The sequence below is a fragment of the Canis lupus genome, chromosome 28, assembly GCF_048164855.1.
Source record: "Canis lupus baileyi chromosome 28, mCanLup2.hap1, whole genome shotgun sequence".
NCBI classification, from domain to species: Eukaryota; Metazoa; Chordata; class Mammalia; order Carnivora; family Canidae; genus Canis; species Canis lupus.
The window spans coordinates 25,347,063-25,371,358 of NC_132865.1; the positions used below are offsets into that span (position 1 = coordinate 25,347,063).

At 36.2% G+C, this 24,296-nt stretch overlaps 1 protein-coding gene and 1 non-coding gene across 35 annotated transcripts in view; both read right to left on the reverse strand.

Moving 5' to 3' along the window:
- Positions 1–24,296, reverse strand: part of CSPP1 (centrosome and spindle pole associated protein 1) — a 180,812-nt gene that overhangs the window by 154,781 nt on the left and 1,735 nt on the right. For 27 of the 34 annotated variants that reach the window (XR_012020084.1, XR_012020083.1, XR_012020082.1 and 24 more), the window contains exons 2-3: positions 17,461–17,569; positions 11,313–11,412 (exon numbers count right to left, since the gene is read on the reverse strand). Coding sequence is in view for 26 of the 34 variants with exons in the window: in XM_072804367.1 (XP_072660468.1) it covers positions 11,313–11,412; positions 17,461–17,559 (199 nt within the window). In the remaining 8 variants the exon portion in view is untranslated. Of the gene's footprint in view, positions 1–11,312; positions 11,413–17,460; positions 17,570–17,691; positions 17,762–23,596; positions 23,673–24,296 lie in introns of all 34 variants that reach the window. The other 7 variants (XM_072804376.1, XM_072804375.1, XM_072804360.1 and 4 more) reach the window with 2 other exon arrangements.
- Positions 2,903–3,036, reverse strand: LOC140620477 (small nucleolar RNA SNORA31). Its single transcript, XR_012020259.1, has one exon. It is a non-coding gene; the product is annotated as a small nucleolar RNA SNORA31 (small nucleolar RNA).

Sequence of the window (24,296 nt, forward strand, 5' to 3'; positions counted from 1 at the left end):
GTCACAGAGTTTAGCAGATATTGCCAGTTTTTCAAAGTTGCACCGTTAGCCATTCCTACAAACAATGAATGAGTTCCAGTTGATCCACATCCTTGCCCACTCTTGGTATTGTAACTTCTTTAAATATTAGACATTATACTTGTGTGCAATACTGTCTCACTATAGTTTCAATTTGTATTTTCCTAACAATTAATGATGCTGAGCACTTTTGCAATGCATTTGGATTTTCCTCTTTTGAGAACAGCTATTTAAGTCTTTTGTCCATTTTCAGAACTGCGTGGTCTTTTTATTATCTAAATTTTATACATACAGATGTATACATACATATAAACCTAAGTAGATTTTATACACATACCTATGGCTGCCTTTTCCCATTCTTATGTATTGTGATGAACAGTTCTTAATTTTAATGAAGTCCATTTTATCAAACTTCTCTTTTATGATTAATTCTCCTTGTGTCTGATTTAAAAAATCCTCACCTATCTCCAACATCTCAAAGACATTCTCATATGTTTTCTCTAAGAGCTCTATAGTGTTAAGTTTTACCTTCAGGTCAGTGATCTCTCTTGAATTAATAGTCTATGTAGTGTGAGGTACAGGTTAAAAGTTTCTTTTTTTCCTCTTCTTTAGTATGGATGTCTAACTTACCCAGCACTATTTACTAGAAAGACTATTCCTTTTCCCACTGAACTGCAGAAGCACCTATGTCATAAATCAAACATCTGTTACAAGCAGGTGTGTTTCTATCCTCTTTATTCTGTCCCAGTGGTCTGTCTAAACTCCTGCCAAAACTAAATGGTCTTAATTACTATAATTTCATACCAAGTCTTTATATATAACACTAAGTTTTCCAACTTTGTTTCCAACTTTTTCTTCAAGAATGGATTTCCAAGTTCTTTTTACTTCCTTATAAATCAGCTATCAAAAAGCCTGCTGGTATTGCACTAATCACCAAGCACACTGAAATGGTGCAGCAATCTTACAAATCAATGGGAAAATTGAGTTCTGTGATCTTCATGAACTTTTGCCAAAGAGGAAGAAAAAAAAAAAAAAACCCTCTCTGTCATTTATAAACATAGGGAAATAAGAAAAAAGAAACTAATAATTAATAAGAAAAAAGAAACTAATAATTACCTAGTACACTGAAATTTAAAACATCAGAAACACTGAGAATTAAAATATTTTAATTTGGGCAGCCCTAGGTGGCTCAGCAAAATTTAGTGCTGCCTTCAGCCTGGGGCCTGATCCTGGTGAACAACATTCTTGTAGACGTCTTTTGGTGTTGAAAGACTTCTAATCTACAACCATAATGGTCTCTCCATATACTTGCACATTCTTTCTCTGATACATTTTGTAGTTTTTCATGTGTAAGTCTTGCGCATTGTGTTAAATATACTTTTTTTAAAAAAGATTTTATTTACTCATGAGACCCAGAGAGAGGGGTAGAGATATATACAGGCAGAAGGAGAAGTAGGCTCCCTACAGGGAGCCTGATACAGGATTCAATCCCAGGACCCCAGAATCATGACCTGAGCCAAAAGCAGATGCTTAACTACTCAGCCGCAGGTGCCCTGAGAATAATTTTTTAAATGCAATTTAAAGGACTAATTTTAGTGTCCATTTGGCTGGGCCATGGTACCCAGATATTTGGTCAAATGTTATTACGGATGCTTCTGTGAGAGTGTTTTTTGGGTGAGATAAACATTTAAATTGGTAGACACTAGGTAAAGCAACCTGCCCTCCATAATGTGAGTTGGCCTCATCCAATCAATGCAAGGCCTTAACAAAGACTGATCTTTCCCAAGCACAAAGGAATTCTGGCAACAATCTCCAGACTTAGAACTGCAACATCAACTCTTCCCTAGTCACCAGCTTCACAGCTTACCTGGCAGATACTAGACTTTTCAGCCTCCATAATCACAAGCCTATTCCTTAAATACTTTTCTCTATAGATATGTATGTGTATTTATGTATTATATATATATACATATACACACATATACATAAAATATATGTAATATTAATACATTTTACTTTTACACACACACACACACACACATCCTAATGGTTCTCTGAAGAATCCTAATACAGTGACATTTTTTAATTGCTGGATTTGAAGATTTATCTAAGTTTAACCTAACATTTTTTTCATGTTAAGGAGAACATATTTGATAAATTTTAATAATTCTTTAAATCATGAAATTCTATCAAATAATTTACTGAAAATATTAATTTTTTTAGATTTATTTATTTATTCATGAGAGACAGTAAGGAGAGAGAGAGAGACAAAGAGGTAGAGACACAGGGAGAGGGAGAAGCAGGCCCCAAGCAGGGAGCCTGATGGGGACTTGATCCCGGGTCTCAAGGATCATACCCTGGGCTGAGGGTGGCACTAAACGGCTAAGCCACCCGGGCTGCCCTGAAAATACTAAATTTCTTAATGGATTTCTTCTATGAATTTAGTTTTTTAAAATAAATTTCAACATTGTCATATTTAAACGCCAACCTCTCTACCAAGAGACATACTGACTCAGTAAATCTTCACTTAATATTTATTGAGCACCACCCATATGCCAGGTATTTTGCTTTGCTAGTCTTGGGGTGATGAACAGGTATATAAATCCTTGCCCAAAGGAACAGCGTCTAGACAGTATACAAGCAAGCATATAATTTCAATATAATATGTGCTATTTGACAACTTCCATAACCCACTGCAAGTACCAATTTGGTATACAATGAATTTTCTTTTCACCCAGAGATAAAGGCTGGTTAAGACAGTTTTATGCCCAGGTCTACGTTACCTTTTCTAACTCAAATTTCAGTTTCTTTTTTGGAGTATAACAGGCTATTTACTGTTTACAAGTCATTTCTAAGTTGCAAAAATTTTCTCTTCATGTTTTATCCTTGTATTCCCCCATTCAATCATGGCTGCCACAATTAGACAGACAGAAAGGGCAAGGACACTTTTGTCTTGCATCTGTAATGAAAACCTTAGCAGCAGACAGTAACTGCTCCAGGTCTGTCAAATAGATGCATCCCATTGCTTCTTAATCTCAAAAGGTTATGGTTGTGCCCCTGTATTATAAGTCACAAAACTAGTATTTTTAAATACAGAACAGAATCCATGCTACCCAATATAGAAAATGAAGAAAGGGTTATATACAAATACGCATATGTACAGTCTAATCATGAAATTATATATAAGATAATGCTTAAGAACAGAGAATGGAAAAGGGGGTTGAAAATGTCACAAATTTTCATGTTATACTGTTCTGTACTTTTGTTTTTTTATTCATTTTATTTAGATTAAATTTTCCAACATATAGTATAACATCCAGTGCTCACCACATCACAAAACTCTCCACTGTCAAATTATTTTACATTTTTCCCCATGGTGACAAACTATATTATTTGAACTAATTTCTTTCCAGTTTTACTGAGAAATAATTGCTATCTATTAATGTGTAATCTTAAGGCATACAGCTTGACTGATTTATATATACTGTGGAATAACTATCACAATAGGTTCTGCTAACATCCATCTTCTGGTTTAGATACAATGAAAAGTCAAAAAAAGAAAAACCTTTTCCTTCTGATGAGAACTCTTAGGACTTCCTCTCAACAAATTTCCTATACATCACACAGCAATGTTAGCTATAATCATCATGCTATACATTATTTCCCTACTATATATGTATTCACTTATTTATTTTTACTTAAATTCAATTAATATATATTATTAGTTTTAGAGGTAGAGGTCAGTGATTCATCAGTCTTAGATAGTGACCAGTGCTCATTATATCACATGCCCTCCTTAATGTTCCATCCCCTCAGTTTGTTTCCTATGATTAATAGTCTCTTATGGTTTGTCTCCTCTGATTTCATCTATTTTTTCCTCTCTTCTATGATCCTCTGTTCTGTTTCTTAAATTCCACTTATGAGTGAGATCATATGATAATGGTCTTTCTCTGATTGACTTATTTCACTTAGTAAAATACCCTCTAGTTCCATCCACGTTATTGCAAATGGCAAATTTTCATTTTTTTGATGGCTGAGTAATAGTCCATTGTGTGTGTATGTGTATCTTCACTATCCATTCATCTGTCAATAGATATCTGAGCTCCTTCCATAGTTTGGCTGTTGTGGACATTGCTGCTATAAACATTGGGGTGCAGGTGCCCCTTCAGATCACTACATTTTTATCTTTGGGGTAAATACCCAGTAGTGTAATTGTTGGTTGTAGGGTAGCTCTATTTTCAATTTTCTGAAGAACCTCCATACTGTTTTCCAGAGTTGCTGCACTAGCTTGCATTCCCACCACCCATGCAGGAGGGTTCCCCTTTCTCCACATCCTTGCCAACATCTGTTATTTCCTGTTTATTTTAGCCATTCTGACTGGTGTGAGGTAATACCTCATTGTGGTTTTGATTTGTATTTCCCTAATGCCAAGTGATGCTGAGCATTTTTTCATGTATCTGTTGGCCATTTCTTTGGAGAAATGTCTGTCCATGTTTTCTGCCCATTTCTTGACTGGATTATTTGTTCTTTGGGTGTTGAGTTTGATAAGTTCTTTATAGATATTGTATACTAGCCCTTTATCTGATATGTCATTTGCAAATATCTTCTTCCATTCTGTTTATTTTTAAACCCTAGCACTTATTTATATCATAACTGGAAATTCAAACCTTTTGTTTTTTGGGGTTTTTTTTTTATTTTTTTTTAGTTTCTTTTTTTTTTATTTTTTTTTTATTTTTTTATTTATTTATGATAGTCAGAGAGAGAGAGAGGCAGAGGGAGAAGCAGGCTCCATGCACCGGGAGCCCGACGTGGGATTCGATCCCGGGTCTCCAGGATCGCGCCCTGGGCCAAAGGCAGGCGCCAAACCACTGCGCCACCCAGGGATCCCTATACTCTCTGCCCCCACTATTCACCTACCACAAGTCTGGTCCCTTTTTCTGAGTTTGGTTTTGTTTGCTTAGATTCCAAATGATCATGCAATATCTGTCTTTCTCTGACTTACTTCACTGAGCATAATGCCTTCAACTCACCAACAGTGTGCAAGAGTTCCATGTCAGCATTTGTTATCTCCGTCTTTTTTATGATGGCCACTCTAACAGACATGAGGTGATCTCTAGGTAGTTTTAATTTGCATTTTCCTGATGACTAGTGATGCTGAGCATCTTTTCATGTATCTTTGGTCTAATTTTAAGGCCACAATTATTCAAGCAAGTCAGTAACTGAATGCTGATGTTATAAAATTAATCAAGTTATATATTATTCTCTAATAAGATTCAATGTGCAAAAATAATTATTGCTTCAGTTGGCAAAAACAAACATTCTTATGAAACCTAAATTCTACATAACAAACAGAATAGTTTATTTTTGCAATGGGGACCTTCATTCATTCAAAAATCTTCTTTAAACACTAATGTGCCAAGCACTGTGCTAGGCAGCAAATATACAATGGCATACCATTGCAGTACAAGAGACAGTTGAGTAAGTTCAAAACTACATTTTAGGGATGCCTGGGTGGCTCAGTGGTAGAGCATCTGCCTTTGGCTCAAGGCATGGTCCCATGGTCCCAGGATCGAGTCTGCACTGGGCTACCCATGGGGAGCCTGCTTCTCCCTCTGCCTGTGTCTCTGCCTCCCTCTGTGTCTCTCATGAATAAATAAAAAAGATATTTTAAAAAAAACTACACTTTAAGGGGAGAACCAATGCAACAGGGCAGAAGGCATAAATAACCAGCACAATCTGGGAAAAGTAATAAAAGGATAAAATTACTATACAGGAAACAAGAATACATTGGAGTTGTGCAGGACTAACATGATCCTATTTGTTTTTTGAAAATATTATGAAGGGCAATGCAGAGACTTAGCGGGAGGGGGGCTAAACCATAAAACAAACAATACTAGAAAAAAAATCTTAGAGACAGCATAGGCCTGCATAAAATAATGTTTGTGGGATTAGAGAAAAATAAACCTATTTTTAAATTTAAGCAGTAGAATCAACTGAACTTGCGTAATTACTTGTTGTGGGAGGCAAAGGGACGATAGGAGTCAAGGATGACTAGGCAAACATCTCACCAAAATACCAAAAAGTTTGAGAAGAGTAAAGGTAATCTTGCACATGCGAATTCTGAGCCCACAACATCCAAGTATAGACATCCAATAGAAAATTAGATATAGGGCAGCCCCAGTGGCGCAGCGGTTTGGCGCTGCCTGCAGCCTGGGGTGTGATCCTGGAGACCCTGGATTGAGTCCCGCATCGGGCTCCCTGTATGGAGCCTGCTTCTCCCTCTTCCTGTGTCTCTACCTCTCTCTGTGTGTCTATGAATAAATAAATAAAATTTAAAAAAAAATAAAAAAATAATTAGATATATGGGTCAGGAATGTAATTAAAAATTGGATTGGAATATGGATTTAGGAGTCATGAATACACTGATGATATATAATGCCTATGAGTGGATGAGGTCAGCCAGAGAATGTAGGAAATGCAAAGGCAAAGGACATAGCCCAAAGGAACACCAATTAAGGAATAAGTAGAGGTCATGGTCTTTAGACTTTAAATTCTCCATCATTTGTTCATATAATAAAGAATAATTCTTCAATTCTTAATTCTCAAAAATCTATATTAAAAAATAGAAGGTCACAAAATAAATATTTATTGTGCACCAATTATGTGCCAGTCGTCTTTTCATATGTATTCAATTAACGCCACAATAACCTTTTAAGATAGATGCCGTCTTAAGAAAATAGCTTAAATAACCTGTGCCAGGTCACAAAGGCATGACAGATACAATCCAGAGCAAGCTGTAACTCAGAATTTCAGAGTCTGTCTAACCTTACTGTGTAAAATAATCTACTATTAAACTTTTGTAAAATTATCTCTTGCAACAATCAAAATTTCAATTCAGGGCAGCTGGGGTAGCTCAGCGGTTTAGCACCGCCTACAGCCCAGAGTGTGGTCCTGGAGACCCAGGATGGAGTCCCACCTCAGGCTCCCTGCATGGAGCCTGCCTCTCCCTCTGCCTGTGTCTCTGCCCCTCCCCCTCCTCTCTGTGTATTCTCATGAATAAATAAATTCTTAAAAAAAAAATTTCAATTCATAAAAATTTCAGGCTAGAAGATTACCCAAATTTTTATGTTACAGATAAGGAAACTGGGGTCCTTAGAGATAAAAGAGCTTTTCTAAATACTAAAATTTAAAAAGAGCTTGGGGGCACCTAGGTGGCTCGTTGGTTGGGCACTGGACTTTTGATTTCAGCTCAAGTCATGATCTCAGGGTCCTAGGATCAAGCCCCGCATCAAGTTCCACACTCAGCAGGAAATCTGCTTGAGATTCTATCCCTCTGCCCTCCCCCCTGCTCACACTTGCATGCATTCTCATGCTCTCTCTCAGATAAATAAATAATAAGAGCCTGAATAGTCAAAGGAATCTTGAGAAAGAACAAAGCTGAAGGTATCACAATCCCAGATTTCAAGATATACTACAAAGCTGTAGTCACCAAAGCAGTATGGTACTAGACTAAAGTAGAGACATGGAGAAATGCAACAGAATAGATAGCCTAGAACTAAACCAACACTTATAGGTTCAATTAACCTATAACAAAGGAGGCAACAAGATACATCTATAAAGCAAGGGAAACAAAAGCAAAAATGAATTATTGGGACTTCATCAAGATAAAAAGCTTCTGCACAGCAAAAGAAACAGTCAACAAAACTAAAAGACAACCTACAGAATGGGAGAAGATATTTGCAAATGACATGTCAGATAAAGCGCTAGTATCCAAGATCAATAAAGAACTTATTAAACTCAACACCCAAGAAACAAACAATCCAATCATGAAATGGGCAAAAGACACAAACAGAAATTTCACCAAAGAAGACATACACATGGCCAACAAGCACATGAGAAAATGCTCCGTATCACTTGCTATCAGGGAAATACAAATCAAAACCACAATAAGATACCACCTCACACCAGTGAGAATGGTGAAAATTAACAAGACAGGAAACCACAAATGCTGGAGAGGATGTGGAGAAAGGGGAACCCTCTTGCACTGTTGGTGGGAATGTGAACTGGTACAGCCACTCTGGAAAACTGTGTGGAAGTTCCTCAAAGAGTTAAAATAGAACTACCTTACGACCCAGCAATTGCACTGCTGGGGATCTACCCCAAAGATACAGATGCAGTAAAACGGCAGGACACCTGCACCCCAATGTTTATAACAGCAATGTCCACAGTAACCAAACTGTGGATGGAGCCTCTGTGTCCATCGAAAGATGAATGGATCAAGAAGATGTGGTCTATGTATACAATAGAATATTACTCAGCCATTAGAAACAACAAATATCCACCATTTGCTTCAACGTGGATAGAACTGGAGGGTATTATGCTGAATGAAGTAAGTCAATCGGAGAAGGACAAACATTATATGGTCTCATTCATTTGGGGAATATAAAATATAGTGAAAGGGAATAAAGGGGAAAGGAGAGAAAATGAGTGGGAAATATCAGTGAGGGTGACAACATGAGAGACTCCTAACTCTGGGAAACAAACAAGGGGTAGTGGAAGGGGAGGTGGGCAGGGGGATGGGGTGACTGGGTGACTGGCACTGAGGAGGGCACTTGACAGGATGAGCACTGGGTGTTATGCTATATGTTGGGAAATCGAACTCCAATAAAAAAATATACAAAACAAAACAAAGAAGGCAAGAATATACAATGAGGAAAAGATAATCTCTTCAATAAATAGTGTCAGGAAAACTAGACAGCTACATGCAAAAGAATGAAACTGGATGACTTTCTTACACCATACATAAAAACAAATTCAAAATGGATTGAGACCTAAATGTGAGACCCGAAACCATAAATTGCTAGAAGAAAACAAAGGCAATAATCTCTTTGACGTTGGTCTTGGCAAAATTTTTCTATATAGTTCTCCTAAAGCAAGAAAACAAAAGCAAGGGATGCCTGGGTGGCTCAGCAGTTGAGCGTCTGCCTTTGGCTCAGGGCGTGATCCCAGGATCCAGGATCGAGTCCCACATCAGGCTCCATGCAAAGAGCCTCTCTGCCTAGGTCTCTGCCTCTCTCTCTTTCTCTCTCTCTCTCTCTCTCTCACACACACACACACACACACACACACACACACACATCAGGCTCCATGCAAGGAGCCTCTCTGCCTAGGTCTCTGCCTCTCTCTCTTTCTCTCTCTCTCTCTCTCTCTCTCACACACACACACACACACACACACACACACACACACCAGGCTCCATGCAAGGAGCCCCTCTGCCTAGGTCTCTGCCTCTCTCTGTGTATCTCTCATGATAAGTAAATAAAATCTTAAAAAAAAAAAAAAAAGCAAAAATAAAATATTGGGACTACACTAAAATAAAAAGCTTTTGCACAACAAAGGAAACCATCCACAGAACAACAAGACAATCCACTGAACAGGAGAAGATATTTGCAATTGATTCATCCAGTAAAGGGTTTAATATCAGAAATATATAAAGAACTTACATAACTCAACACCAAAAAAACAAATAACAGAGTTTAAAAATGGGCTGAAGGGGCACCTTGGTAGCTCAGTGGCTGAGCATCAGCCTTTGGCTCAGGTCGTGATCCCAGGGAATTGAGTCCCACATCAGGCTCTGAGCAGGGAGCCTGCTTCTCCTTCTGCCTTTGTCTCTAACTCTCTGTCTCTCTCATGAATAAATTTAAAAATCTTAAAACAGGGGAGAGGGGACTGAAAATAGGAACAGACATTTTTCAAAGAAGACATAAAAGATGACCAAGAGACACATGAAAAGATTTTTCATCACCACTAATCAGGAAGGAAATACAAATCACAACCTTATACCTGGCAGAAAGGCTATAACCAAAAACAAGGAACAAGTGGAGAAGAGGAGAAAAAGCTTGTGGAGAAAAAGGAACCCTCATGCACTGCTGGTGGAAATGCAAACTGGTGTAGCCACCATAGAAAACAAAATGGAGATAGCTCAAAATATTAAACATATGACCCAGTAATTTCACCACTGGTTATTTAACCAAACAAAATAAAAACATTAATTTGAAAGATATATCATCCCTAAATTTATTGCATCATTATTTACAATAACAAGATATGAAAGCAACCCAGTGTCCATAAATAGCAAATATATTTTAAAAATATGGTTACATATATGAAATAGAATATTAGCCATAAAAAAGAATAATATCTTGCTACTTGAGACAACATGGATGGACCTAGCAGGTTCTGTGGTAAGTGAAATAAGTCAGAAAGAGAAAGACAAATACCATATGATTTCACTTAACATGTCGATCTAAAAAAACAAATGGAAAGAAAGATTCTTAAGTACAACAAAGTGGTAGTTGCCAAAGGTGAGGTGGATGAGGGGGACAGGTAAAATAGGTAAAAATCCAAACTTGCAATTAAAAATAAGTCACAAAGATGAAAACTACAGCATAGGAAATAGTCATACTTCAATAATGTTGTATGATAACTATATTTATCATGATGAGCAATGAGTAATGTATAGAATTATTGAACCAGCAAGTTGTACACCTGAAATTAATGACACAATATAATATATAATAACATTATATTAACAATTAATATATAATGATAACATAATATGTATTGTACTTCAAAAAAATCTCTACATATTTTCATAGCAAACCATATTCAAAAACTCAGTATAGCTGCAATATTAACTTCTGTAAAATTCTAATGTAGTAATCAATAATTAAAATGGTCATTCACCAAATAGCATTTTGTATCCTCTTAAGTATCCCTGGTTTCTAAATAAAAGTCCTCCATTTTCGGGGTGCCTATCTCTCACAGATACATAAATTTCACTCAAATTTTTCAATTAATTTTGCTTATGTTATACATGCTATTATGATTTCCATAGATTATAAGGGAATATCATTTAAAAAGGGTAAATGGGGGCAGCCCCGGTGGCACAGGGGTTTAGCGCTGCCTGCAGCCCAGGGCGTGATCTGGAGACCCTGGATCAAGTCCCACTCTGCATGGAGCCTGCTTCTCCCTCTGCCTGTGTCTCTGCCTCTCTCTCTCTCTCTCTCTCTCTGCATCTCTATGAATAAAATCTTTAAAAAAAAAAAAAAAAAGGGTAAATGGTTCTCAGTATGCATTATATTTCCTTTGCAGACAGTAGTCATACAGACAGTAAGATTCCAGAAAACAAAGAGATACTGGGATTCCAAAGAAATTTTTTCTGACAAGACAAACCTCTTTCACAAGAAAGCTAAGAATACTTTAAAATCAATTCAGTATACCTAATGACATACCTAAAGAACTCCTGGTGTGTTGACTGTTTGGTGGTATGTTTTCCTTAGCCATGGAGATTAATAGTTTACTGTTTTCAGAAAACTTCTCTGATGCCTTTCCCTGAAAGAGACATTATGTTTACAAAAGTAAAGGGAAAAATCCACAAAATACACACTCTATCTCAATACTTTAATTAAATGACTTGACAAAATTACACAATACATCATGGAAGAAATTTAAATGTGAAGTTTGAGGAATTAACCAAAAGTATTTAATACTGTAATAAATGCAATAAATTCTAATTAAATATAAGAATTCATTTACCAACAAATATTCACTAAGTTCCTATACATAGTTCCTAGGCACTAGAAACACAAATGAAAAAAACATGAGAATCTCTGCAATCATGGAGTTCAAACTACTGAAGGGACAAACAATAAACACAATATGTAATTAAACTATGGTAATACGTAGAGAGTAAGTGGTAAGATCTATGGGGAAAACACTAGAGCATGGTAAGAAGGGCCATAAATGATGCAAGAGGGACTGAAAGACTTGACTGAGCAGTGATACTTGAATTAAGACTTAAAAGATCATGATTGGGACACCTGGGTGGCAGAGCAAGTTGAGCATCTGCCTTTGGCTCAGGGTGTGATCCTGGAGTACCGGGATCAAGGCCTGCATTGGGATCCCTGCATGGTGCCTGCTTTTCCTTCTGCCTGTGTCTCTGCCTCTCTCTGTTTCTCTCATGAATAAATAAATAAAATCTTTTTTTAAAAATCTGATTTACATACTATTTAATATGAGAAATTATAATAAAATTATATTTAAGACTTTGTAATACCCTTTCCAAACACTGTAAGATTGTACTAAGTGGAGAGTTGTTAAACCCATAGACTTTGGGGCTGAACATATGATGGTTCCAATCATGAATCCACCACTGTATGCACCTAGAAGAATTACTTAACCCCTTTGAGCTTCACTTTCTTGATCTGTAAAACAAAAATATTCTACTTACTTAACAGGGATATCATGATTAAATAAAATAATACATATAAAGTCCTTGACACAACTCCTTGACCAGAGCAGCTACTAGAAAGAAGGCAATGTAATATGATGGTTAAGAGAGTAAGCACTACATACAGCAGGATATCAGGAATCAAAGCCTACTTCGACTAATTCTATAACCTCCTCAGTTTACTCATTTAGAAAATGAGCATAACAACAGTATTTATCTCATAGATTCACGTCAATCATAAATGTAGCCTCTTAAGACTAAGCCTTATCCATGAAAGGAAAACACCTGAAATAAAGAAAACTCTACCCAGTAAGGCTATCATTCAGAATAGAAGGAAAGAGAGAGTTTTCCAGACAAGCAAAATTTAAAGGAATTCATGACCACTAAACCAGCCTTATAAGAAATGTTAAAGGAGATTCTTTGAGTCGAAAAGAAAGATCAAAGCAGGAATAAGAAAAGTAGGAAAGGAACAAATTTCACAGGTACATATAAACATAGTAAGACAGAATAATAATCCTTTATAAAACCAGTACAGAGGTTAAGGCACAAAAGTAGTAAAATCAAATGATCTATAAAAATCAGTAATGGGATTCACAAAATAAAAGAATGTAAAATATGACACCATATACCTAAAACATGAGGGAGAAGGAAGTAAAAATTTAGTGCTTTTATAATGGATTCAAACTTAAGCAATCATTAACTTCATATAGACTGCTATTTGCATAAAATGTTATATATAAACCTAATGGTAACCACAAATCATAAACCACTAATAGAGGGACACCTGGATGGCTCAGTGGTTGAGCATCTGCCTTCAGCTCAGGGCGTGATCCCAGGTCTGGGGATCGAGTCCTACATCAGGCTCCCAGCAAGGAGCCCGCTTCTCCCTCTGCCTATGTCTCTGCTTCTCTGTGTCTCTCATGAATAAATAAAATCTTTAAAAAAAAAAAAAAAAAACACTAATAGATACACCAAAAAAAAAAAAAAAAAAGAGAGAAAGGAATACAAGAATATCACTAAACAAAGCCCATCAAACCACAAGACAGCAAGGGAAGGAAGGAATAAAGAATTATAAAAACAACCATAGGGCAGCCCCGGTGGCACAGCGGTTTAGCGCTGCCTGCAGCCCAGGGCATGATCCTGGAGTCCCGGGATCAAGTCCCACGTCAGGCTCTCTGCATGGAGCCTGCTTCTCCCTCTGCCTGTGTCTCTGCCTCTCTCTCTCTGTGACTATCATTCATAAATAAATAAATAAATAAATAAATAAATAAATAAATAAATAAATATTTTTATTTATTTATTTATTTATTTATTTATTTATTTATTTATAAAAAATACATGGAGACAAATGAAAATGAAAACATAACGGACCAAAATCTTTGTAACACAGTAAATGCTGTTCTAAAAAGCAATTTATAAGCAATGAACGCCTACCTCAAGAAGAAAAATCTCAAAAGAATAACTTAACCTTACATCTAAAGGGCTAAAGAACAAAATCCAAAACCAGTAGAAAGATGAAAATAAAGATTAGAGCAGAATTAAGTGAAATAGAAACTAAAAAACAACAGATCAATGAAACCAGAAGCTGGTTCTTTGTGAAAGAAAGAAAAGAAAGAAAAGAGAAGAGAAGAGAAGAGAAGAGAAGAGAAGAGAAGAGAAGAGAAGAGAAGAGAAGAGAAAAGAGAAGAGAAGAGAAGAGAAAAGAAGAGATCAACAAAATCTGATAAACCTTTAGGTAGACTCACCAAAAAAGGCTCAAACAAAATCAAAAATGAAAGAGGAGAAATAACCAATACCACAGAAATACAAAAGCTTATAAAAGAATATGAAAAATTATATACCTACATATTAGACAACCTAGAAAAAATGGATAAATTCCTAGAAACAATATGTTACAAATATGAATCGGAAAGACACAGAAAATCTGTACAGACCAATTCCCCGCAATGAAACTGAATCAGTAATCAAAAAACTGCCAAAAAACAAAAATCCAGGACCAGATGGCTTCACAGGTGAATTCTACCAAACATTTTAAAGAAGAGTTAATACCTATTCTCAAACTATTCCAAAAAAAAAAAAAAAAAAGAATTGGAGGAGGAAGGAAAGCTTCCAAATTTATTGAGGCCAGCCTTACCCTAATATCAAAATCAAATAAAGGCAATATAAAGAAAAAGAATTACAGGCCCTCTGATTAACATAGATGCAAAAATCCTTAATGAAATATGGGCACACAAATCTAACAATACATTTAAAAAAATTATTCACTATGACCAAGTGGGATTTATTTCTGGGATGCAAGGGTAGTTCAACAGTCACAAATCAATCAACATGATTGACAAAATCAGCAAGAGAAAGGATAAAACATGATCATTTCTATAGATGCAGTAAAAGCATTTGAGACAAGGTACAATATCCATTCATGATAAAAACTCTCACCAAAGAAGTTAGAGGGAACATACTTCAATATAATAAAAGCCATATGTGAAGAACCCACAGCTAACAACATTAACAGAGTAAAATTGAGAACTTTTCCCCTAATATCAGGAACAAAACAAGGATGTCCACTCTTACCAGTTTTATTTAACATAATACTGGAAGTCCTAGCCACAGCAATCACACAAGAAATAAGTCATCCAAATTGGAAAGGAAGAAGTAAAACTTTCACTATTTGCAGATGATATAATACTATGTATAGAAAACCCTAAAGTCTCCACCAAAAAAGTACTAGAACTGATAAATAAATCCTGTTAAGTCATAGGATTAAAAAAAAATCAATATACAGATACCTGTTGCATTTCTACACACTAATAATGAAGCAGAAATCAAGAAAATAATTCCATTTATAACTGCACCAAATAATAAAAGATCCAGGAATAAACTTAACCATAGGTTAAAGACCTATGTGTAAAAACTATAAAACACTGATGAAAGAAATTGAAGACAACATGAACAAATGGTTAAATATTTCATGCTCATGCACTGGAAGAATGAACATTGTTAAAATATCCATACTTCCCAAAGCAATCTACAGATTCAATGCAATTTCTATCAAAATACCAACAATGTTTTTCACAGAAATAGAATAATCCTAAAATTTGTATGGAACCACAGTGCAAATCAAAACCTCAATGAGAAAGAAAAAAAAAAAAAAACCTCAATGAGATATCACTTTACACCTGTCAGAATGGCAACAATCAAAAACACACAAAAAACAAATGTTGGCAAGCATATGGAGAAAAGAATCCTCATGCACTCTTGATGGAAGTGCAAACTGGTGCAGTGTATTCCACTGGTGGAATACAATATGGAAGTTCCTCAGAAAATTAAAAATAAAATTACTGTATGGACAGCCCAGGTGGCTCAGTTTATGGTCACCTTCAGCCCAGGGCCTGATCCTGGAGACCTGGGATCGAGTCCCACGTCAGGCTCCCTACATGGAGCCTGCTTCTCTCTCTGCCTGTGTCTCTGTCTCTCTCTGTGTGTGTCTCTCATGAATAAATAAAATCTATAAATAAATTTATTTATTTATTTATTTACTATATGATCCAGTATTTCTACTACTGGGTATTTTCCCAAAGAAAATGAAAAAAGTGAATTCAAAAGGATATGTGCAACCATATGTTTTTTGCATTATTATTTATAATAGCAAGATATGAAAGCAATCCAAGCATCTATCCATACATATATACATATACATATACACACAATGCAGTATTGCTCAGCCATAAAAAAGAATGAACTCTTGCCATTTGCAACAACATGGATGAATCTAAAGGCTACTGTACTAAGTAAGTCAATCAGAGAAAGACAAATACCATATGATTTCACTCATATATGGAATTTAAGGAAACAAAGAAAAAAGACAAAAACAGGCTCTTAAGTTTGGAAAACTGGTGATTGCCAGAGGAGAGTTAGATGAAGATGAAGGGCATTAGGAGTATACTTAGAACGATGAGCCCTGAATAATGTATACAATTGCTGAATCACTATATTGTACACCAGAAACTAATATAATATTGCATATTAATTATACTGGAATTATAAAGATAAATAGAATAAAATAAAATAAAAATAAAGACTAAGACTTTCCATAATTAGCACAAAATAAATGTTAGCTATGTAAGTAAAAGTCCCTCATAATTAGACTGTCCATATTACTTATCATGTCAACCAGATGCCTATACCTTTGCCCAAGACACATGCTAAACCAGATGAGACATAGGGCAACAGTTAAACCAGGATTATGTTATCAAGCCAATATATATGGTTACTCTGATTACAATGGACTATATGATGGGCAAGATTAATTCATATCCTATATTTTATCAATATACTGAGCTCAAGAGAGAAGGTGCCACATCTGTCTAGATTAGTGCCATAATAGAGCTTAGCATAGTACCTAGCATAGTCTTAATAAGTATTTACTAAATGGATCGATCATTCTTTCATCAAAATTAGGAAAGCTTAAGAAGTCTTTTTCAAACATTGCTTTCAGAAACACTTGAACAGGGATCCCTGGGTGGCGCAGCGGTTTAGCGCCTGCCTTTGGCCCAGGGCGCGATCCTGGAGACCCAGGATCGAATCCCACGTCGGGCTCCCGGTGCATGGAGCCTGCTTCTCCCTCTGCCTATGTCTCTGCCATTCTCTCTCTCTATCTCTGTGTGACTATCATAAATAAATAAAAATTAAAAAAAAAAACAAAAAAAAAACACTTGAACAAATTCTAATCTGAAAAGTATACCAAAATAAACTATTCCAATAAATTCACTTTTGTATATTAAAAATTTAAGAGCTGATTTATTGAAGTACTTTTCACCTAGAATACATATAGTATGAGAACTTATTTTTATATCTACATTATGAAAATTCCTTTTACTAGTAGTGAACCACTTCTAGCACAGCAATTATTAATTAAACCCTAATAGGAGAGAAAAAACTGTGACATACAAAACACAACAGAAAAACTTCATTCATAATCAATTCAATCTTGTCCAGAATTAGGCTTTCGGACTCAGAGTGACAGGACACCCAAACAAAAGTATGAAACAGAAGATTCTCACTCATTGAAAAGGATGTTTTGCACCTACACAAAACTAATCTTCAGAGACAATTTTAATGAAATATGTTGGAAAAAAAATTAACAACTTTACCTTCATTTCCATGTACGGTGGATCACTTTCCAATTCTGCTTTATCTTTGGCCAGTTTGGCTTTTCGCTCTTCAATAAATTCATCCAAATTATCAGCCATTTTGCAGATACTAAAAAAAAAAAAAAAAAAAAAAAAAAAAAAATCAATGAGCACAGCTATATCACAGTATTTTTAGGATAATTAACAACATACAGGCTTAGCCCACATTTAGTATTATTCAATTTCACTTACCAAATTGAAAAATTCAAGTAAGACTGACCAAAATACACATGCTGGCTTCTCTCCCAACTACCGTGAAAACCTAGGACATACATTAAAATATGTGAAAATAAAAAATAAGCACAACTATCATTTTCTCTCTCACACGCACGCACACTTTGACACTTTGATCCATAAGTCAAAGCACTTTTTTTTTTTTTTTTAAGTTTTGGGTTTTTTCACTTGTGTTTAACTATTTGGAGGTAATTTCAAACTTAACAAAAAAAAAGTTACAATAAGAATAGCTCGAATAGGGTGTCTGTGTGGCTCAGTCAGTTAAACATCTGCCTTCAGCCCAGGTCATGATCCCAGGGTCCAGGGATGGGAGTGCTGCATTGGGCTCCCTGCTGAGCAAAGAATCCACTGCTCCCTCTGCCTCTGTTCCCCTCACCCTGCTCATGCGCAGCACGCTCGCTCTCTCTCTCTCTCTCCCTCAAATAAAATCTTAAAATAATAACAGCACAGTGAACACCCATTTATTCTTTACATATTTTCTATTAAGATTTTGCACAACTTGCTTTGTTCTTTGGACACACAAGCATATTCTCTACATATACAATTTTCTCTAAAATTTTTCAGGGGGTGAATTACATACATGAGGACCCTTTACCCCTCAACACTCAAGTGTGTATTAAGAATTAGGTTGTTCTTTTTTTTTTAGGATTTTATTTATTTATGACAGAGAGAGGCAGAGACATAGTGAGAGGGAGAAGCAGCCTCCACACAAAGAGCGCAATGTGGGACTTGATCCTGGGAGTCTGGGGCCCTGAGTCAAAGGCAAACATTCAACCACTGAACCATCAGGCGTCAAATTAGGTTCTTACAGACCTCAACAGAATTATCGACTTCAGCAACACGGATTTTTTTAATCTAATCTACTGTCTGTGTTCCAATTTTGCCAAATGACCTAACAGTGTCCTTTACAGTTTATTTTTCTCTCTCTCCAGCTCAAGATCCAGTCTAGGTCATGTGTCATTAGCCTTTCTTAATTTGGAACATTTCCACAACCTTCCTTGGTCTTTTATAACCTTGTTTTTTTCATATGGCTCACCTAATATCCACACTTCCCCTTTCAGGGTTTGCCTAATTTTTTTTTTTAAAGATATTATTTATTTGGGACGTCTGGGTGGCTCAGCAGTTGAATGTCTGCCTTTGGCTCAGGTCATGATCCCAGGATCCTGGGATGGAGTCCCGCATTAGGCTCCTCACAGGGAGCCTGCTTCTCCCTCTGCCTATGTCTCTGCCTTTCTCTCAGTCTCTCATGAATAAATAAATCTTAAAAAAAAAAAAAAAAAGACTTTATTTATTTACCTGAGAGAGGGAGTGAAAGAATAAGAATGCACGTGCAGGAGCACACAAGCGAGGAAGCAGCAGAGGGAGAGGGAGAAGCAGATTTCCTGATGAGCAAGGAGCCTGACTCGGGGCTCAATACCAGGACCCTGGGGATCATGACCTGAGCCAAAAGCAGACACGCAACTGACTGAGCCACCCAGGTGCCCCATCTAATGTATCTTTTTAACCTAAATTTAGCTTATGCATTCTCAGGTGAAATACTACTTAGGTGGTGATGTGTCCTTTCAAAATATCAACAATATAAAGACACACATGTCCATTTGTCCTTCATTGGTGATTTTTTTTAATTTAAATTCAATTTGCTAATATAGAACACCCAGTGCTCATCCATGAAGTGCCCTCCTCAGTGCCTGTCACCCAGCTACCCCATCCCCCCACCTACCTCCCCTTCCACAACCCTTTGTTTTCCAGAGTTAGGAGTCTCTCATGGTTTGTCTAATGATATTACTTTTGATTGCCTGTTCTACATGCTGATTTCTTCACTATTCCCTTGTAATAAGCAGCCCATAGGGAGATACATTTAGACCATGCAAACACTGCTCCTAATCAAAATTTCCTGGATTTAGAATCAATTGGTGATTTTTAATTGATCCAATCTTTCAATCTAGATGGCTACAAAATTCTAATTTTTCATTTCCACCACTCCCTGCATATTTACCAATTGACACTCTATTCTATGAGCCCCTCCTTCTTCCACATGTATCTATCAGCTTATTATCAATATGGACTCATTAATTCCTTTTAAGATTTTATTTAAGAGCGAGTGTGAGCAAGAGAGAGCATGAGTGAAAGAGAGCACAAGGGGGGAAAGGGCAGAGGGAGGGGGAGAAGCAGGCTGTCTGAGAGGGAACCCATTGCAAGGCTCCAGGATCTTGACCTGAGCAAAAGGCAGATGCTTAACCGACTGAACAACCCAGGTGCCCCCTATAATTCTTCAGTAAGCCCTGAGTTGTTTTCAACTTAATAAGATGTTATTCCTATTGAGGAATAATTTATATGCTATAACATTTACTCACTTTACTGAACAGTCTCCCTAGGTTTTGGTAAATTCAGTTGTGCAATTAATACCACAATCACTTTTTCTAATGCCTTCATAAATCCAGAAAATTCCTGTGTCCTTCTGTAGTCAGTTACTCCTACAACTCTTCAGGTAACAAAACAGGTCTGTTTTGTCTTTATGTAGAAAGAATAATGGTTTGAATAATGTAGAAATTTCATGTAATTGGATCATACAATATGTAGTCTGGCTTCTTGCACTTAAAAATGTTTCTGAATTGCATCTATCAGTTAAGTAGGTGTTTTTTTAATTGCTAAGTAGTATTCCATTGTATGGAAATATCAGTTTACTGTTTACCCATTACTGGATAGTTGGATTGTTTCTAACTGGGGGCTATTTATGAATAATGCTGCTATGAATATTTGTGTACAGTTTTGCATGGACATATGCTTTGAGTTCTGTTAGATACACACCTAGAAATGGAATTACTGAGTCATATATAATATTTATGTTTAACATTTTGAGAAACTGCAAAACTATTCCTCTAAGTATAACATAGCTAGACCATTTTACATCACAACTGACAGTGCATCAGGGTTGCAATTTCTATATATCCTGTCCAACCCTGGGTATTTTCAGTCTATTTTGATCTTGGTCATTCCATTTTTGACATGTAAGTCATTGGATATGTAATAGTATCTGATTATGGTTTTTACTTGCACTTTTACTTTTTTCTACTAAGAATTTTTTTTTTTTTTTTAGAGTTTTAGGCTCACAGCACAATTGAGCAGAAGGTACAGATTTCCCACATACCCCTTGCCCTCACTCATGCATAGCCTAATTATCCCCACCAAAGTGGTACATTTGTTACTACTGATCAACATACATCAATACATCATTATGACCCAATGTTCATAATTTACATCATGGTTCAGTTTAGGTGTTATACATTCTATGGCTTAAACATAGGTATAACAACATCTATCTACCAGTACAGTTTCATACATAATAGCTTCACTGTCCCCCAAATCCTATGTTCCATCTCATTCATTCCTCCCTCTACTCTGAATCCTGGCTACCATGGATCTTTTTACTCCCTCCATAGTTTTGCCTATTCCAGAAAAACAGTTGGAATCATACAGTATGTAGCCTATTCACATTAGCTTCTTTCACTCATATGTATTCAAGGTTCCTCCATGTCTTTTCATGTCTTTGAGGTGCATTTCTTTTTAGCACTGAATAATATTGTATTGTTGGGATATATCACAGTATATTTATCCATTCATGAATTAAAAAAAAAAAATGGTTGCTTCCAGGTTTTAGCAATTACGAATAAAGCTACTGTAAACATCCATGTGATGATGTCTTCTAAAGACCAAAAGTTTTTAATTTGTATGAAGTCCAATTAATTTGTATGAAGTCCAATTAATTCATTTACTAATTCATTTTTCATCCCTTTTGTATCAATTGTGCTTTGTGTCCTATGTAGGAAATTTTTGCCTAACCCAAGAGCACAGATACTTTCTTCTACATTTTCTTTTAAAAGCTTTATAGTTTTCTCTTATAGTCAAGTCTATGACCCATTTCAAGTTAATTTTTGCAAATGGTGCAAATTAAGAGTCATCAAGATTTAATTTTTTTTTTCTGTATGGATATAAAATTATTCTAACATTTTTTTAACTGTCCTTTCCTTATTGACCTTGGGATTTTTTTTTAATTTTTTTTCAAATATCCATGAAACTTACTGATTAATTAGATGCATAGCAAGAAAGGAGTCATTGAGGACAAAACTCTTAAGTGCTGGGAACTAAATGTGGATGGAATCCTGAACAGGAATAAGCCACAAGAAGCTGGCTGGCTGATAGAGTCCAATGCTTAATGGACTGAGCCACGCAAGTGCCCCTCTTTAACACTTTAACATCCATTATAAATTCTAAAATTGTTTTGTAACCAGAGTAATATTTTTAAACAATGGTAGTATGTATTATACATGCCATAACTAAAATATCAGACTTATTAAATATAAGTATACATTTAATCATTTCTAATATTTACTATCTGATGAGACTATAATATTTTTGATATTAAACTGAAGAGTCAAAGATACTAACAAGCTTTCTCCTGGTAACGCCCTCCAAAGACCACCAGGAACACCACTGTGGTTAAACTAGTTGGGTTTATTACTCATTGCATCAAGGGATACATCCTTGATACATACCATAGGGAACTCTGGGGTAGCTCAGTATTAAGGTGTTAGAAAAGACTAATAGGGTTTGTGACTTGTTAGGTAATTTGGGAGCAGAGAGTTTTGCTCAGGATTGAAGGCTGTCAAAAAGTAAAAGTAATTCTATTATTGGACATCTCAGCAAATCTTATCTAAAGCTGTAACTGGTTAAGAAGCAGCCATCACTCATCAGCCAGGAGAAAGGATGCTTGGTCTTTTGTGGCTTGGACAACATTCATGTTTTGTCTACAATTATGAGTGGTATTGTTTTCCTCTTGATCCATCACTGACACAGAGCTTTGTCAAATGTTGATGTTCTATACAACTGTTTATCTTCAGCGGAATTACAAGCCTAAGCAGTAGTGTGGCAAGCCAGTTCATAGCAACACGAAGGCCTTAGTGATAATACAGCCCAGCTTCCAGCTGTCATGACCCGTTTTTTTCTTTTTCACTCCTTCAAGTGTATGACAACTTATATAAAACATATTACAGCTACAAACTTATTCAAGATTTAGTGGATCACATAGACTGAGTTGACTGGAACAGCCTCTGTACAAAATAGATTAAGAATATTTATAATTTAAAGATTAAGTTACAAGAAAAATCAGCCAAAAGAAATCTAAAGGGGTTTTTTTTATCTTCCTTCACACTACAGTGAAAAATCACTCACAACTTAAGATATTATTACCAAATTGTTTTTATCCCAGTAGCTATGTACATAGTATGTGGATGATAAACAGTTTTTAATAAAACAGTTTAACTTGAAAGATCTGGATTTGAAACCCAATTCCATCACTAATTGACACTGTGTGATCAACCTCAATATGTTCCTTAACTTCCCTCCTACTTTCCTCATTTGTAAAATGGAAATAGCTATTCCAGAATAAAAAATAAAATAGCACATATAAATGTGTGGCACACCTGGCACTGAGAAATCAACAAATTATAGCTGTTTTATTAACTCTGATTTTCATTGTACTCATATACATCAGTAATCACTTTTTTAAAGAAAGCCTCCAAAGTACACTGGAATTTAAATCATAATCTAAATTATGGTTATCATAATCCAAATCAACATGTCAAGGAAGGTACCTGGGTATCTAGTGTCTGCCTTCAGCTCAGGTCAGGATCCCAGGGTCCTGGGATGGAGCCCCTTGTCAGGCTCCCTGCTCAGTGGGGAGTCAGCTTATCCCTCTCCCTCTGCCCCCCCCCCTTTCATGCTCCCTTTCTCACTCTGCTCAGTCTCTCAAATAAATAAAATCTTTAAAAAACAACAAATCAATATGTCTAAATCTGAAACTTACCCACTTTATGTTTATTGTATAGATAGAAATACAAGCAAATCAGAACATGTTCTCACTGTGCTAAGCCTTGGTGAATCTAAAAAAAACAAGATTCAGGAAGAACTTAATAGGTCCAATTCCTTCTCCCAGTTTTTTCAATCACAAAGGGAGAAAATGTTCCCATCCTTTTCCCTTCAAGTGAAATGTGAATTTCCTCCCCACTATGGAACCGTAAGGAGCAGTAAATATTCCTCTCCCTTAGAAGAGCACTGTTCAGATGCAAGGGGAATGCAAAGTGTAAGATATGGACCCTGCCCTCAAATCTGGACAAGATAACGCCCCCTGTCACATGGCTACATCTGGCCAGATTTGGGGTTAGGGAGTGAGATACCCATGAAAGATCCAGCAGCAATATGAAGAAAGCAATTTGACTATGTCTGGAATTCAGAATATGGTCCAGGAGTGGAAGGGGAAGGCTTAGTAGTTTTTCAGATAATCATTACAGCTACAGGAGAAAAGGATGTTTTGAAAAAGACCCTAGAGTCAGAGAATAGGGCTGAGAACAGAATAGCAGGAAGGGAGAACATATGTCTGTGGAATGCAGGAAGGAGCCTGTGAAACAGTCTTAGAAGAAAGAGAAGGAAAAAAAAAGAAAGAGGAGAAGGGATGAGGTGAACCTGGACAATGTTGCTCATTTCCCATCCATCCAGAGATATTTCCA